General features: G+C 45.1%; 2 protein-coding genes across 4 annotated transcripts in view; both read left to right on the forward strand.

Moving 5' to 3' along the window:
- The first annotated feature begins 289 nt into the window (after window positions 1–289).
- On the forward strand, window positions 290–4,386 carry LOC111950767 (apoptosis facilitator Bcl-2-like protein 14). The gene is made up of 7 exons (XM_023968640.3): window positions 290–502; window positions 1,527–1,918; window positions 2,080–2,175; window positions 2,390–2,451; window positions 2,712–2,858; window positions 3,156–3,269; window positions 3,409–4,386. Exons 2-7 carry the CDS (start codon window positions 1,531–1,533, stop codon window positions 3,445–3,447), a joined length of 846 nt encoding a protein of 281 aa, XP_023824408.1. The 5' UTR covers window positions 290–502; window positions 1,527–1,530; the 3' UTR covers window positions 3,448–4,386.
- Window positions 4,387–4,579: 193 nt separating this feature from the next.
- LOC111950775 (ras association domain-containing protein 3) overlaps window positions 4,580–18,488 on the forward strand; it is a 49,927-nt gene continuing 36,018 nt past the window's right edge. The window contains exons 1-2 of one of the 3 annotated variants that reach the window (XM_023968653.2): window positions 4,580–5,281; window positions 15,154–15,278. In XM_023968653.2, coding sequence (XP_023824421.1) covers window positions 4,927–5,281; window positions 15,154–15,278 — 480 coding nt within the window. In that variant the 5' untranslated portion in view covers window positions 4,580–4,926. Of the gene's footprint in view, window positions 5,282–10,871; window positions 11,209–13,796; window positions 14,094–15,153; window positions 15,279–18,488 lie in introns of those variants that run through there. The other 2 variants (XM_023968660.2, XM_023968669.2) reach the window with 2 other exon arrangements.

Genomic DNA, 18,488 nt, shown 5'->3' on the forward strand with positions numbered 1-18,488 from the left:
CAGCAGGTTGATATGGCCTATACAGACAGGGAACAGACTGGCAAGCAGTTAAAGTATGTATTGTACCGACCCTGGGTTTATAAGCGCGGAAATCGACTGCCGCACGGGCACTCATACAGTATTATTACATTTGATAGACATTAGGAATTGTATAATTGTGTCCTAATATGTGAATAACTATCAATTTAGAAGAACAGATAAAATAGCAGTGTCATTGTTTTGTTTCTTTAAATAACCTGACACGGGGTTGACGTGTCACTATTTGGTGGTTCTCACATGTAGGTAAAACAATCGTCATGCCAACTTGGTTTCAATTTCGACCACATTCAAACGTCGCTCTGACGTTTACGGAAGACAGGTTATAAAGAAACACCAGGAGTCAGTCCGACAGGCAGCAGCTTGCAGGCAGAACGAGAGTTTTAAGAATCAGAAGAACGCGCATTCACCGGCGAATTTATAACTTAAAACTTTGGCAACTAGCGCAGACGTAGTACCGTTACACGTAAGTAGGCATGGTTTTTTATTTGATAAATAAGTAAGCGCCAATTTATTAACTTCAACTTTGTTAACGTTTTACTGTCCCGAGTTGGTTTCCCAGTACGCGCCTGGTAGTAGACATTGATACAATTTCACAGAGATATGCTTGTTTTTGTGAGAAATCTTCCAGAACAAGAATTTCGTAATAATATGAAAAGCGTAACGTTATACTAAAATGCTACATGTAATGTCTCAAAGTCGATATATATCTTACCTCGGTATTGTGCCGAAAATCTCCCCCCTGCCAGAATTCTTTATTTTTTCCCTCTGACCTCCATTGAATTATCCCCTCCAATAACCTTTGAACGAATTATGTTGGCGACATGAGGTTTGAGCCATTGGCTTTCTTAGAGGAGTATCTACACAATTAACACATTTTATTTTACACATTGGTCAAAAGATGCCTTTATGATTGTACACACTACTATTTAAGACATTCCGGATAATTTAAAAATAATTATAATTTGGTGGGTACTTATATTTGTCCTATTTAGGCAGCTACAAGTGTGTTGTACATGTATGCGAATTGGAAATATATATTTTTTGCATGTCCCAACTCCAAGTGCTTTTTTTCACCTTGGCGATTCAAACTAGCAACCTTTAAGTTACTGGCCCAAAGTCCTAACCACTAGGCTACCTGTCACTTATTGATGTCATGTCAGACTGAGAGAACTCACAGGACAAAAGGGTGTGTCGTGGTATGTTGTCTTCCCATTTGTTTGGCATCAGTTATGCCCTTTACCAACACATGACTGCTGCTGCTCTCTAGAGGCTTGTTTGAATGTTTTTTTCAGTGAAAATTCTCATTCTCTATTCCCAATGTACTCTTTGGGCTGACTGCATTGCACTCTTCCAGGAAAGTATACATTCATAAACAGTTTTTAAACCGCATTGGAGAACTTACAGATCAATATTGTTGGATTTGTGTAATGGAGGATGTTGCAGCGATACACTCACTTCCGGTTTCTGGTTTGTTTATTTTTGTTTAGGGAGATGGCAAACAGCAATGCCAATGGGAGTACCAACAGTAATGTGAATGGGAGTGCCAAAGCTGGGCTGCCAGGGGATATGGATGGCATGGAGGACAGTGTGGAGTTCAGGTTGATGATGGTGTACGCCCAGAGGAGGAGACCTAGGGAGGTGTTGTGCCCGCTACCTCAAGGCACAGACACCCAGCCGGGTGGCACACAGACACTAGAGGTCCATGCAGACACATTTAAGAAGAAGAAGAAGAAGAAGGGGATGAGAATGAGGCTGCAGAGCTTGTTGAGCTGTATCCGACCCCACAGAGACAGTACAGCTGTAGCATCAGGACCACCAAGAACACCATCACCACCACCAACGGGCACCCAGAGATCCTCCTTCAGATCCTTTGGCAACGGTGAGTTTGTATCAGGGGAAGGTGAGACGGGAGGGATGTTTGATTGCATGCGTTTGTGTAATACACTGTTCCTTACATTTTAAAATATGTTTCTTCTTTAGGCAGATGGTTTGTTGTCATGCCAAGCATACTAAAGCTGTGTGTGTTTGTTTCATGTTTAGTGAGAGATGAGCTGGAGAAGGTAGCTGACCGGTTGACTCAGATTGCTGACGGAGTGAGCTCCAGTTCTGGGGACCTGGAGACTGACGGAGAGGAAGGTATAAGACCAACTCGGCTGTCATATCTGGGATGTGTTCATTAGGCACCAAATGGAAAAGGGACTGAAAATGGGAGGGACTACCTGAACTTGTCAAATAAGAATCGCAAGTAAAAACGTATTTTTACGATGTGCCTTAATCAATACGACCCTGAACTCCTCTTTGTTTTTTACCTATGACCTCTAACCCTTACCCTCTTATCTCTCCCTTTCAGATGCTATAGAGAGGCTGGTGGGGCTTCTGCTGAGAGGAGCGGGAGACAAACTTAATGAGGAGGTAAAGTATGGCAGGAAATATCAGTTTCTGTAGGTAGAACCTGTGTGATTGTGTAGTTCTCTGCCCACTTGGTGTCACTCTAAACACAGATAATATTAGTCTATCTGCAAGACTGGGTTCCCCTCACAAAGAGAAACAGGGAAAAAACGGTGGCGCATTTATCATTCATCATTCATTTTTCATAACATGGACATTCACCCAGAAAATACTTGTTGGGATTGGGTTGTAAACTTTACTGTCCTCTATCCTGTCCCTGGCAGGTACTGAAGGACGCCTCTCTGTCCTCAGAGTTCTTTGGCTACAGCTTGTATGAGAGGACCATCTCCACCTTCCTCAGCAGACTTGGCCTGACCTCGGACCCCAGCACTCAGGGGTCACCCAGGGCCCAAATCGCCCTGACTTGTGAGGTAATCAGGACAGGATCACATTTACATAAAACATTTTTCCCAATCCTTTTTCTATCTAATGGTCATTTTCCCAGACACATATTTGAACATACTCCTGGACTAAAAAGCATGCTCAAGAATCTCTATTGAAAGTGTTTTTTTACTCCAGGAATACGCTTAATCTGGGTCTTAGAAAGTGTCCCTGTAAGTGCTTTACATTGTATGTGGCTAAATCACCCATTGGAGTACCACAAGCATGTATACCCATTGGTGCATGGCAGCCATTTTGTGTCAAGTCTCAACCCTCTGCTCCACCAGGTGACCAGTCGCCTGTCAGCGGTGGACAGCCTCCCTATGAGCCGGGTGCTAGGATTTGGAGCCAAATACCTGCAGGATCACTTCTCTTCCTGGGCCAGACAGCAGGGTGGATATGTACGTACAAACAGAGATATATATTGCCTATAGTACTGGAGGTCCACCTTCTTGYTCCTATCAATGATCTACAGCTGACAAAAATATCAATGGTATTTTGTGAGATTTTGGTCAATACAGTTTATTTATCTCTCAACAGGAGGAAGCGTTTGTGAATGATGAGGAGGAAGTCGACTGAGTCAGAGGGATTTTCCCCATCCTATACACCCATTGGTTCTTCCCGATTATCTACCCTTTTCCCAAAGTATGCTCTTGCACACTTTCTTCCATGGATCAGCATTTCATTGGTGTAGTTATTGGCTAAAGTGAGTTTCCATCTTTGTTAAATACATGATGGGAAAGGGTGGAGAATTTGGATGTAGCCCCCCTCTAACCCCAACCCCTAGAGAAGTTTCAACTCAGGTTAATATATTGCATGCCCAATTAACATTGATTTTGCACATAGAAATATAGACTGTCTTCCAGAGTCATAGTATATAAGAAACTGTTCATCTCAAACCCTATTCCTTTTTTTGAATTATACATTGATATGATATAAGAATGTATATGAAAGTACAGTATTCAGGTGTTTTTGTTAACATTTTAATTGGGACTATAGGAATGTAAAAAAAAAAAAAAAAAAAAAAATAGAAACATCTGAATGAAATGTATATTTACTTGATTATTTTACTTCATATTTAGTTATTTACTTTATTTTTTATTGTAAGAATAATAATGATGATGACTGTCGACTATTGATGTATCCTATACTGTCTGATCCAAATAATGTTTACATGAATCAACATTGCCAAAGTTGTCAACATACCAGACCTCCAGGACTTATGTCCTCAGTTGATCCAGAGATTGAACCACTATATGGTTAAACCATGACTGGACCAAAGACTGGGGCAGCTACTGTAGCCTACATATACTGTATGGAAGTGTGTCTATTCTTACTGCTATATGGTCACACTGTCATTCTGTGTGCTGAGTCTATGCATTGGAATGTCTGACTTGTTTAAGAATAATTAAACAAATTCCATGTTATGATTATAGTGTTCAATGTTAACACTGATTTAGACAGCTTTGTGACTGTTTGATTTGTTTCAATATTGAATAAAAATAGGTCTGCTGAAGACTCCTGACATTGAGTAAAATTATTTAGGACCAAGTGGTAATTTTATATTGAAATGCAATCTCAAAATCATCACGCACAGCATACATGTGCAGGTATCGTGTACAGGTACGTCACTCATGGAGGGAGGGGAGATTTCTTGTGGTCTGTACTGAAATTAACCCAAACGGTTTCCTGCACCTGCTCAACCTGCTTATAGACAAGAACAGGCCAGAGAGAGGACGCAGTGTCATCTATTCACACAATGTGGATTTCTCGGCGTTCCGTAGATTTCAACATGTAGGTAAAATGACATGTCGCCTACTAAACACATTGTTCTGTATCTCTTCTGTGTTGCGCGCGAAGAAGACTCATCGTTGCTGTCGCCTGTGCCCGAAAGAGTGCGCGGTAATGTAAGAGTATGCACCAAAGTAGGAAGTACTCACCGATGCGCTACATCGCGTGATCGGCGTATCACCGTTAGCTGTGGATATCGGTAATAAATCAGCACTGAGGACGAAGACCGCGGACTACGGTCGAGGGGAATTATTCAACCCGCCCAGGATGTACCATTCGAAAGTCAAGGTAGTCCGAGCCGCCCGGAGGCATACCTCTACTCCAAGCAGGAGTCTGGAGAACATCGAGGCGGTCTGGAGCAAGATCAGAGCGGACTCGTTACCAAACCTCGAAGAGAGAAGAGCGGAGCCGGTGAAGGTGATGAACCCCGCGGAGAACGACTGCCCTGGCCGCGGCAGTAGGAAAAGGGGGTTCAAGCCCCCGGATGTGAGGACCATATTCTCCCCCAGTGAGAGAGACTCCCGGATGAGGGGGGAGGAACACACCTTCTACCTAGGTCTTTCGGGCGCTTGGTGCGATGTTTGCTGCGTATACATCCTCCACTTCTCCCTGATGTGTTCACGTGAGTTCTACAACTGTATTATGTTTCAGTTGAGATAGCTTGACTGTCTTAACTCCAATATCATCTACTACAGCAGACAACATACTGGTTAACAGAGAGCCTCCAGGTATGAAGCTTATCAATTTAATGACTGATCAACTGGATACCTAAACTGCCTTATGAAACTAGACTTTCTTACAGGCTCCATACAATCTGGATATTAAGACATACAGTCCCTTCAGAAAGTATTCATACCTCTTGGCTTATTCCACATTTTGCTGTGTTATAATTCAACATTTATTCAATTGATTCTGTCACCCATCTACACACAATACCCCATATATATGTATGAAAACATGTTGTTAGACATTTTTGCAAATGTATTAAGATTGAAATACAGAAATATCTCAAATACACAAGTATTCACACGCCTGAGTCAATTCTTTGTAGAAGCACCTTTGGCAGCGCCGATTAAAGCTGTGAGTGTTTTCTGATTTAAGTCTCTAAGAGCTTCCCACACCTGGATTGTGCAACATCTTCCCATTATTCTTAAAAACAATTCTTCAAGCTTTGTCAAATTGATTGTTGATAATTGCTAGACAACCATGGAAAAAGTCAAGGGGTGGGAATACTTTATGTAAGTTGTACATGTTCAGAAAGTCATGGCTACGTACAGTCTACCCCTACACTGGGCCTGGCTCTACACACACACACTCACACCGTGCTGATAAACTGGTTTATAAACTGTACATTTGTACACTTGCTTTCCTCTCGGCTCAGCTCTCTCTACATACTTCCACTGATAGGCATTCACTTCCTCAATCTAATGTCCAAGGAACCTGTTTACTGATGATTGATACAGTATATTCTTCTTGTTACTCCTATCATTGCTGCATTTCTCCGACACTGGGCAAAAACAGGTTGAATCAACGTTGTTTCCACGTCATTTCAATCCCCCTAATCTATGTTAAGACGTTGAATCAATGTGGAAAACTGATTGGACTTGCAAAAAGTCATCAACTTAAGGGCATTTCTTTTAACCTAAATCCAATGACATGGTGACATTTGTTGATTTCACATTAGTTGACAACTCAACCAAATGTAAATCAAAACTAGACCTTGAACTGACGTCTGTGCCCAGAGTGGACCATCACAGGTGTAAAAGCATTGCTTGTATGTTGAGGGTTTTAAAGTGTAACAGTATAGCTACCGTCCCCCTCCTCGCCCCTACCCTGGGCACGAACTAGGGACCCTCTGCACACATCGACAACAGCCACCCTCAACTTTTCCCATGGTGCCCCAAATTCCTAATGAGTTAATTGTTACATGATTCATTTAATCGAGTGACAATTACACGTAGTTAGTTGATCAAATAAATCACAGTCATCAGATTAATGATAGTCACGTCGCGACACAAGGCACACCTGTTAATTGAAATGCATTCCAGGTGACTACCTCATGAAGCTGGTTGAGAAAATGCCAAGAGTGCAAAGCTGTCATCAAGGCAAAGGGTGGCTTTGAAGAATCTCAAATATAAAATATATTTTGATTTGTTTAACAATTTCTTGTTTATTACATGATTCCATTTGTGTTATTTCATAGTTTTGATGTCTTCACTATTATTCTACAATGTAGAAAATAGTACAAATAAAGAAAAACCCTTGAATGAGTAGGTGTGTCCAAACTTTTGACTGGTACTGTATATGATGATTCTATGTGAGTGAGTGTGTGTAGACTCAGTATAATTGTATGTGCATAATACAGTCGAAGTCAGAAGTTTACATACACCTTAGCCAAATACATTTAAACTCAGTTTTTCACAATTCMTGACATTTAATCCTAGTAAAAATTCCCTGTTTTAGGTCAGTTAGGATCACTACTTTATTTTAAGAATGTGAAATGTCAGAATAATAGTAGAGAGAATGATTTATTTCAGCTTTTATTTCTTTCATCACATTCCCAGTGGGTCAGAAGTTTACATACACTCAATTAGTATTTGGTAGCATTGCCTTTAAGTTGTTTAACTTGGGTCAAACATTTCGGGTAGCTTTCCACAAGCTTTCCACAATAAGTTGGGTGAATTTTGTACCATTCCTCCTGACAGAGCTGGTGTAACTGAGTCAGGTTTGCAGACCTCCTTGCTCGCACACGCTTTTTCAGTTCTGCCCACAAATGTTCTATAGGATTGAGGTCAGGGTTTTGTGATGGCCACCCCAATACCTTGACTTTGTTGTCCTTAAGCCATTTTGCCACAACTTTGGAAGTATGCTTGGGGTCATTTTCAATTTGGAACACCCGTTTGCGACCAAGCTTTAACTTCCTGACTGATGTCTTGCGATGTTGCTTCAATATATCCACATAATTTTCCTACCTCATGATGCCATCTATTTTGTGAAGTGCACCAGTCCCTCCTGCAGCAAAGCACCCCCACAACATGATGCTGCCACCCCCGATGGTGTGGGATGGTGTTCTTCTGCTTGCAAGCCTCCCCCTTTTTCCTCCAAACATAACGATGGTCATTATGGCCAAACAGTTCTATTTTTGTTTCATCAGACCAGTGGGCATTTCTCCAAAAAGTACAATCTTTGTCCCCATGTGCAGTTGCAAACCGTAGTCTGGCTTTTTTTATGGCGGTTTTGGAGCAGTGGCTTCTTCCATACTGAGCTCCCTTTCAGGTTATATTCAGTATAGGACTCGTTTTACTGTGGATATAGATACTTTTTTACCTGTTTCCTCCAGCATCTTCACAACGTTCTTTGCTGTTGTTCTGGGATTGATTTGCACTTTTTGCACCAAAGTTCGTTCATCTAGGAGACAGAACGTGTCTCCTTCGTGAGCGGTATGACGGCTGCATGGTGTTTATACTTGCGTACTATTGTTTGTACAGATGAACTTGGTACCTTCAGGTATTTGGAAATTGCTCCCAAGGATGAACCAGACTTGTGGAGGTCTACAATTTTTTTTCCTGAGGTCTTGGCTGATTTCTTTTGATTTTCCCATGATGTCAAGCAAAGAGGCCCTTAGGTTAAAGGTAGGCCTTGAAATACATCCACAGGTACACCTCCAATTGTCTCAAATGATGTCAATTAGCCTATCAGAAGCTTCTAAAGCCATGACATAATTTTCTGGAATTTTCCAARCTGTTTAAAGGCACAGTCAACTTAATGTGTGTAAACAATTGTTGGAAAAATTACTTTTCATGCAGAAAAAATATGTTTTAAATGACTTGTCGAGTGGTTGAAAAACAAGTTTTATTGACTCCAACCTAAGTGTATGTAACAGTTTATTATTTTTTATAAATTAGCAAAAATTTCTTAAACTGTGTTTGCTTTGTCTTTATGGGGTATTGTTTGTAGATTGATGAGGGGAAAAAAACGATTTAATCAATTTTAGAATAAGGCTGTAACGTAACAAAATGTGGCAAAAGTCAAGGGGTCTGAATACTTTCCGAAGGCACTGTATGTGTGTATGTGATGGGAAATATGGACATTATGGACAGTATATGTATAAAATATGTACTCTATCTGAAGAATATGTTGCATACAATAGTATATGTTCAGCAATAGTTGAAAAGGATGGACCGGACGAGAATACAGTATATTCATATGAAATGTGTAAAACAGTATGTGAACATTATTAAAGTGGCCAGTGTTCCATGTCTATGTACATAGGGCAGCAGACTCTAAGGTAACCATGTGGTAGCCGGCTAGTGACAGTGACTAAGTTCAGGGCAGGGTACTGGGTGGAGGCTGACTAGCGATGGCTATTTAACAGTCTGATGGCCTTGAGATAGAAGCTGTTTTTCGGTCCCAGCTTTGATGCACCTGTTCTGACCTCGCCTTCTGGGTGATTGCGGTGCTCGGGTGGCCTTGATGAAGTTCTTTGCCTTCCTGTGACACCGGGTGCTGTAGATGTCCTGGAGGGCCGGCAGCGTGCCCCCGGTGATGCGTTGGGCAGACCGCACCACCCTCTGGAGAGCCCCGCTGTAGCGGACGGTGAAGTTGCTGTACCAGGCGTTGATACAGACCGACAGGATGCTCTCAATCGTGCACCTGTAAAAGTCTGTGAGGTTCCTAGGTGCCAAGCCTAATTTCTACAGCCTCGTGAGGTTGAAGAGGCGCTTCTGCGTCTTCTTCACCACGCTATCTGTGTGGGTGGACCCTTTCAGATTTTCAGTGATGTGTATGCCGAGGAACTTGAAGCTTTTCACGTTCTCCACTGTGACTCCGTAGATGTGGATGGTGGCTTGCTCCCTCTGCTGTCTCCTGAAGCCCACAATCAGCTCCTTCGTTTTTGTTGAGGAAGAGGTTATTTTCCTGGCACCACTCCGCCAGGACCCTTGCCTCCTCCCTGTAGGCCGTCACGTCATTGTTGGTAGTCAGGCGTACCACTGTTGTGTCATCTGCAAACTTGATGATTGAGTTGAAGGTGTGCGTGGCCACGCATTCATGGGTGAACAGGRAGTACAGGAGGGAGCTGAGCACGCACCCTTGTGGGGCCCCTGTGTTGAGGATCAGCATAGTGGAGGTGTTGTTGGCTACCTTCACCACCTGGGGGCGGCCCATCACAAAGTCTAGGACCCAGTTGCACAGGGCCAGATTCAGACTCAGGGCCCCGAGCTTGAAGGGTACTATGGTGTTGAAGCCTGAGCTGTAGTTATTGAACAGCATTCTTACATAGGTGTTCCTCTTGTCCAGATGGATAGTGCAGTGTGCAGTGCGATGGCGATTGTATCACCCGTGGATACATTGGGGCGGTATTTATCCCTGTCATTCACACAGAACCATTGGCCTTATAGGCCTACATGGTCAGCTAGGCCTGTGTGCCTCGTCCAAATCCATTTACATGGAGAGGTGAGAAGTTTGTGAAATCAGATTAGACACAGAGGAGATGGTGGATTAACATGACCATTCATTCACCACAGGGAAGTGTTAGAGACCTGTTGTGCTCCTGGATTGGAAATAACTTGTTGTAATTCCCCTTGACTAGATCAGATTTCATTCTCCACTGAAGGCTGTGTGTGTGTGTGTGTGTGTGTGTGTGTGTGTGTGTGTGTGTGGTGTGTGTGTGTGTGTGTGTGTGTGTGTGTGTGTGTGTGTGTGTGTGTGTGTGTGTGTGTGTGTGTGTGTGTGTGTGTCGTGCCCGCCTGCCTGCGCGTGTGTGTGTTTGCCCTAGCGCACAGCTGCTGTTTGTGCAGGTGCAGTGACAGTGTGGCTCCAGAAGACACTACCTCTGTGACAGGTTAATGACCCATCACAATGACCACACACACTTTATGTATTACTATCCTTGTGGGACCTAAAATGTATTTCAATTCATAATCCTATTTACCCTAAACCTGACCTTAACCCCTGACCCTAACCCTAACTCCTTCACCTAACCTCTAACCCTAATTGTACCATAACCCTTAACCTAACCCTAAAATAGCCTTTGTCCTTGTGGGGTCCTGGGAAATGTCCCCACGAGGGAGAATTTTCCTTGTTTTATTATCCTGTGGGGATTTCCGGCACTCATGAGGAGTGTAACTCTCACGCGCACACACACGCACGCATGGGGTGAATGGGGGCGACAGTAAGGGAGGGACTAGCACAGGCCAGACATGACACAGAAAAGCCAGACAGGGAGGATAGAGAGGGAGAGAAAGAGAGGGGGAGAAAGAGGGTAGAGAGGGGCCAGAGTGAAAGACAGTCTGGGATTTGCAGGACCGGGGCAACCTTATGTTGGATATGCGCAGCGCTCTCTGCAAAATGGAGCCCAGTATGTATGAGTTGGAACCTGGGTGTGTGAGCGTATGAGTGTGTGTGAGCTCTGTGTGAGTGAATGAGTAATGGGGCTGGCTAAAGGATTTGGGAGGACTCTGAGGAGATTATCTGGTTTCTTCTTCCGTGTTCCCAAACTGATCCGCCGCTCTGGACGCCTGGAACTAAGCCTGCTTTGGAGGAACTCTGGTGAGTGTGTGTGTGTGTGTGTGTGTGTGTGTGTGTGTGTGTGTGTGTGTATACGTTTGTTTATGTGAGTGTGTGTATGTGGGCCTGTGTTTAGCCAACCCCAGAGCAATGGTGGTAAGGCAGGCAGATGGTTTGGTGTCACTAAGAGGCCATGAGCTGAGAGATAAAACAAGTATATAAACACATTGTTTAGGGACCTACAGTTCAGGTCCACAGATGCAGTGTTGAGTCCACAGACAGATCACTCAATGTCATCCCTGACCTGTCATGAAACACGCAAGACTCAGCACAAACACGTTGTGTGGAAGGCAGGCAAACAGACAGACTCTGCAGAGAAACCGAAAGACAGAGGAAGGGATACCGATGAGAGGGAGAGTGGAAGAGAGATGGAAAAATATGCACGTTCCATAATTAAGTGTGTGTGCATTTCAGTTAGGTGTTTGGCAGCCATGTGTGAAAAGGCTCATAAGTGCTGAGGGAATGGGTTTAGTCCCGTCGCTGGTATCTATGGGAAACTGATTAAAGGAGGAAAAACAACACTACCACAGTGGAATGACAACCCTTCCGTCTCCTCCACTGACAGCCAGCACCGGTATGAGACCACCTGCTGTCCTGGCAGTGTGTATTTGTGTTTTAGTGCGGTGTGTTTTGTTAGTGGGGGCCTGAGTGGAGCCGGATAGGAACGAGAGACGTGGAATTCAGAATTGAAGTCTCCGAATGTAGAATGTGGAACTAAGAGGGCTGTTGAGTGGGCGCAATGCTGCTTCAAAAAGGAGATCTATTTTCTATAGTCTAAAGAAAGCGCCGGAACGAATACAGCGCGCCACCTGTCTGGACGAGCCACACAAACACACAGCTCTCCAGCCCCAGACCATTCTACTCCGATTACAGTCCAGTACTAAACAGTGTTGTCCTTTTGTGTTGCTGCATCCAGAGCCTTAGTGTCATACCAACTGCTTTCGTAAGTTGATCACGTCGACCCCATAGCCCAGATACAGCTATTGTACCTAGTGAAACACAAGGCTTCACTCCAGCTTTGATTACAGGATAAGAAAACTATATCTCTCTCTCTCACACAAACACACACACACTCCATCCCCGAACACGCACACAGGTCTACCTGGTCACAGCGGGACTCCAAGAAGAGTAGGCTTGAGTACTGCTATGTCTTCTGCAACCACACGGTGTCCTCTGGGTGAAGGTCTGGCCCTCTCTTACTTGCTTTTAAAACAAAGGCTATGGTCTTTACATGTTGGGAGTGGTACTGCAAGATGTGTGTGTGTTGTAGGGAGGTGGGGGGGGACAGAGTTTGGCTGAATTGGCTCTTGGCACGTCGGTGAGAAGGTCGCCACAGGTTTCTCATCTCTCCTCCCAGCACACAGAGACATGGTTAGACAGCCAGCTCTAAATACCACACACAGCTGACACTGGCTAGGCTCAGGGGCGAGTGGTGTTGGTACGCATCTGTTTGTGGAGTGTGTTGTTGTTCTTTGGGGGAGTGTGGGAAGATGCTGACTTGCGCTCTGTGCTCCTCTCAGCTCCACTGATTAAGTCTGATCGATTGGTTTTGCCTGGCTGATTACAGGAAGGGCTATTATCAACGAGACAGCACAGCTATACTACGCACACACACACACACACACACACACACACACACACACACACACACACACACACACACACACACAACACACACACACAACACACACACACACACACACACACACACACACACACACACACACACACACACACACACAACACACTCTCTCTCTCTCTCCCCACAAGGCCCAGTAGACTCCCAGAGGAAAAGAAAGTGCTTAACTCATCAGACAGACAGTAAAAATGATCATCAGATGTCAGTCTTTTGCAGTTGTGTAAGGCATGGAAGCGTGTTTCCCTCCGTGTTGAATATGTATGAACTTTCCAATTTGTAAGTCGCTCTGGATAAGAGCGTCAGCTAAATGACTTAAATGTAAATGTAATGTAAATGTGTTTGATTTCTCCTCACTGGGGCGAGACAAATCTCCTCTAAGTTCATGCATCACAGGCATAGTGCCTTATGTCTGATGACATAGCCTGTGGTGGTGTTTGTTATTATGTCATGGCGTCGTGGACGGACAGTGTAACGTTTCCTCTCTGGTTCTGTCCCAGCGCTAGGGCCTAGCTGAGACAATGCCCAGGCTTTGCCTCATTGTATCGAGAGCTACAGAGAGTTAGCGAGTGTTAAGGCAGGAAGCCTAGCAGACAAGAGCTGACCACCCTCTTTGTGTGCTGGTGAGCTCAGAGAGGAGCATCCCTGGCCTACGCACACACTCTCTCTCGCACGCACGCACGCACGCTCGGACACACGCACACTCTCTCTCTCTCTCTCTCTCCCCCTCCATCTCTCCCTCTCTCTTCTCTCCTACTGTCTGTGTGTCCATCACTGTGACCCATCGAGCCTCCATTTGACAGGCAAATCACCCACTCAGCACTACCATACAGAGAGAGAGTGGGAGGGGGAGACCGAGAGTGAGTGGGCGAGTGCGAGAGAGAGAGAGAGAGAGAGTGGTAGCAGCTAGGCAAATGAGTCTCTGTGTAGGTCTGGGCTGGCGAGGGAGCTGGGGGGGTTCCCAGTCCATACAGGCTATTGTTCCTGATGCTTGTTGTGCCTGTGTGTAAGAGAGTGAGCGCGTCGAAGCTGGGCCTGTTGCTACTRGCCAGTGGTGGTACAGTGTAGGCAGTGGTCAAGGAGTATTGGTTGGCAGACAGAGCAGTGAGGGAGAGCTTCAGAGAGAAGAGTGTGTGAGGCAGGAGGGAAATGGTGTGCTGGTCGGGGATGGGAGCAGCCATCTGTAAACTGTCGGTGAAGCTCAGCCGGCAGGTGAAGAGGAGGTCCTCAGGTAAGAGAGGAGACACACAAACACACACACACGCACACTCCACTCTGTTCCTGTACACCAGTGCTAACAGTGAGGACTTGCTGGATGTTCTGTACTCTGCAGAGGGAGTGTCACAGTGGTGTGTAATGTATTCTGTGTTATTAGCAGTCTCCCCCTGTCTCTCCTCCCAGACTGAGTTATTTCTAAGTGGGCTGCTGGATGCTGGCCAAGCCAGCGCAGAGAACGAGAGGAGAAAGAGAAAGAAAGCGAGTACATATTAGAGATCCCTTCAACCTTTTGTTCTGCCGTGGCGGAGTTACAGTATGCACGGGAGGAAGTTTGTGTGTCACTTGTAGACTTTCCCCAGCCTGTCAGGCAGATCTGATTGAATGTCAGCGGAACAGTTCCTCTTGTTCTTTGTCATTCCGGTGTATTATATCATGTTTACATTTTTCCTGCACTTGGAAGAGTTGGAATCGTAACGTTTGTTTCACTTGACCGAGCTGAATGTTGAGAGCTCAGATGAAAGATGTTTGAAYGGTGTCTGCGAACAGGGGGTCAGTGTGAGTGTTTGCATACTGTGGACAACCTCATTTCCATCTCGTCCTCTCTCTCCAGACACAACACAACCTCACCTGGTTATTGCTGTTGCTGGAGACCCGAGCCTGGAGTCCCAGGGAATACTCCCATAGCCGTTTGGGTTGCGTTACAGATTAAATACGTTAGTGGCTGGGTTATACATTAGTTACTTGGTTATGGATTCAACTTGTTAGGGGYTKGCTGYGTATTTAACRTAGTACTTGTGACCTGAGTGAATCCACGGGTCTCTGTTAATGATCACGCTGCTATTGAGTCAAACACAGATGAAATACTTTAAATCCTCCTGGCAAGGAAGTGGCAAGAGTCTTCAAGAGGTGGAAGAATAACTTGAAGTATGAAATGAGGGTATTCGGTGCGGTGTTAAACACTGCCCGCTCCGTTGACACACACCGAGAGGTAATGCAGGCTCTATGAGTCTGCAAGGTCAGGTCAGAGTGTGCTCTTTACAATTATTTAACAAGCTCCTCTCCTCCTGCTCCAGGGTGTAAGTATACGTGTCACCCAGAGTGTCGAGAGCGAGTGTCATTGGACTGTCACCCCGGTGGTCCTGTTGCCGTTGACACCCCCCTCAGCCAGGACCACCTTAACAACAACACACCGGCCATTGTGAGTACCCACCTTCTCTCTCACTCCCTCTGTGTGTCTGTGTTGTCTAATTAAAGGGTCAACACTTTGTTCCTTGAGATGAGTGCTGATATTATTATATTCTGTGATGGTCACATTATGACTGTATTTCGTGTGTTTCACCACAAGGGGGCGGTAGAGTGCATATAATGAGTATTCGCCCTGCCTGTGATTACAGTGAGGGACTGAGACGTAGTTCACCAATGTACCACCAGATGGCGCTCTCTCTGTCTCTATACTGTATCTCTTGTCATAGAACTCTTGGCTGGAGTGAGTGACTGTTTGGGGGATGTGTTGCTCTCAGGGTTTTTTGGGGGGATAAATGGCTTGGCTCTGAGTACTCTGATGGTATCATACTGAAGGGTGCGTGTTTGGGATTAGCTATGTGGAGCCAATGTTTTGAGACCAGCTGTCCATGTCATTCTCTATATAATAGGAAAGGGAAATGGAAAGTGGGGGATACCTAGTCAGTTGTACAACTGAATGCCTTCAATTGAAATGTGTCTTCCGCATTTAACCCAACTCCTCTGAATCAGAGAGGTGCAGGCGGGCTGCCTTAATCGACATCCACGTCTTCGGGGCCCGGGGAACAGCGGGTTAACTGCCTTGCTTAAGGGCAGAATGACAGATTTTTACCTTGTCAGCTCGGGGATTCGATCCAGCAACCTTTCGGTTACTGGCCCAATGCTCTAACCACTAGGCTAATAACCCTGGAGTCATTGTGTGTTTGTGTGTGCGTGCGTGCGCGCATGTGTGCACATTCTAAACTACCTGGCCCTGTAGCACACCCAACAGCAACATGAGCCGGCTGCCACATATAGCAGGGGTTGTGTTGGGTGGCCTCACACACATTTCTGTCCTCTGTGGTCCCAGGGGAATCCAAGGGTGTGTGTGTGGGGGGGCCCTGTCCCTAAGTCCCTGAGCCTTGGTCAACCTCATGTACCCAAGCATGCACACACACACAACTCTCGTGTGGGATGGATGGATGGATGGATGGAATGAGTGAGGGCATTACGCCATATAGACACACCTCTGTGGATCATATTCCATCATGACACAAGGCGAGACCCAGATGCAGACACAGGAGGCAGATGGTTGGAGTCTAACAATATTTATTAATCCAATAGGGTCAGGCAAAAGAATGGTCGTGGAAAGGCAAAAGGGTCAAAACCAGTTCAGAGTCCAAAAGGTACCGAAGGGCAGGCAGAATCAAGGTCAGAGCAGGCAGGTGGGAAGGTAGTCCAGAGTCAGGCATGGGTCAAAACCGGGAAGACTATAAAAAAGAGAATAGCAAAAGGAGTACGGGAAAAACACGCTGGTTGACTTGACTAACCTACAAGACGAACTGGCACAGAGAGACAGGAAACACAGGGATAAATACACTGGGGAGAATAAGCGACACCTGGAGGGGGTGGAGACAATCACAAGGACAGGTGAAACAGATCAGGGCGTGACATATTCAGCATGTCAGGGATCTTCAACTCTGTCAAAAACAGTCTGGCTTCAATACTGCAGTGAAACAGTTTAGTGGTGAGATGTTAGCTCAGCAGAAAAATGGGACCAGTGCTGAACTGTGCTGCTGAGACATGCAGATGTCTGTCATTGTTGTTGTTTCACAGTGTCGTGTTTCTGTTTCTGTGTTAATCTGTGGTTGGGTGTGTGTGTGTGTTGTCTGTGTCTATGTGTGCGTGCGTGCGTGCGTGCGTGCGTGCGTGCGTGCGTGCGTGCGGCCGGGTCAGACAGCGGGAGGCATTGTTGGGTTTTGATCAACTCTCCCATGTGACTGCCCAGAACCAGAACCAGACTCATATTTTCAGATGATCCTTTACTATCCTTATTTAAAGTACTCTGAACCTCCCAGTAGACCGTAGCTCTATCTCTGTCCAACTCTCTGTCTCTGCTCTGTGGTCTGTGGTTCCAACTCTCCTGAAATGGACAAATAATGATATGAACCCATGAGACAGGAAATGTCTCGGTGAAGGAAATGGAATCGGAGAGAGGCTGGATGGATGGATGGATGGATCTTCTCAGCCTCTGTTATACCCAGAGGACACAGACACAGGAAGACAATGAGCTCCCTTATCCCAGTTTAGAAGAGTCTGTAATAAACTAGGAATAAAGAGGGCCTCTACAATATTACTCAGTAACTATCATGATTAATAAATTAACACCTAGTGGTACTCTGTCTGTGTCACATGCAATCACATGCAATCTACATCTCTGTCAGCGCTAACTAAAGGTCTATACACAACAAGAGCTCACTAACTCAAAAATGAACACACTAATGCAAGAAATGACACACAAAGACACAAGTTAATGTGTGATTTAGTTAGTTCATGTATAGTAAGTTTAGCTGTAGAGATAGTTGTTCTGACTGAGGGGATGTGTTTTCTGACTGAGTGACTATGCACAGTGCTGAGAGTGACCTCTGAACTAATATGACAATGTCCCCTACTGCACTCTTATAGGCTGAGCCATGCCCTCTGATAGGCTAGCTAACCAGACAGGCGGTAAATAATAGGTCTATTTCCTGTTCCTGTACGATGGGAAAGTCAAACACAGGGACCTGGGGGAAAACAGTCGTTAGGAGGAGAAGAATGTTGATGTATTCCCTCTGGGCTTCTTTGCTGCTCGTTAACCCCAAATATTAGCTTAGGAACACCTGCATAAGATGTTGAACTTTAACCTTTGACCTTTGTGACACCTCTGTTAATATGTGCATTCTTCACAAACCTTCACAGAACTCTTTATCTGTGGCGGAATGATCAGGGACTCGACACCTCTCTGAGCTCTCAGACTAACGGGAGTCTCCCTTATTCCCTTCCCTCTTCTCCTCCTCATCGTGCGTGGGGTAATGTAGAACGTCCTATAGGGTTGCTTGCGTCATGCCATAGGTATGCTATCTTACCTGCTTCAGTCAGTTTTTCTTCCTTATCTTAGCTGGGCTAAGATCTTATCGCTCCTCTTAAAAACATCCACTCTGACCTGAAGACCGACTGATTACTAAGGTTAAGCTATGGGCCAAGATGAAAGGATACCGTAAGTATATACAAGAGGGCARGAAAAGCTCTACATAGATCGAACRAAGCTTTAGACCTMACGCTGAATGAAGATTCCTCAACAGCACACTGTGCAGCCAACRGAAATAGSCAACCGTTTCCTTAGTGACCCCTAATGTTAAATACAATTCTG

Source organism: Salvelinus sp. IW2-2015, linkage group LG3 (genome assembly GCF_002910315.2).
Source record: "Salvelinus sp. IW2-2015 linkage group LG3, ASM291031v2, whole genome shotgun sequence".
NCBI lineage: Eukaryota > Metazoa > Chordata > Actinopteri > Salmoniformes > Salmonidae > Salvelinus > Salvelinus sp. IW2-2015.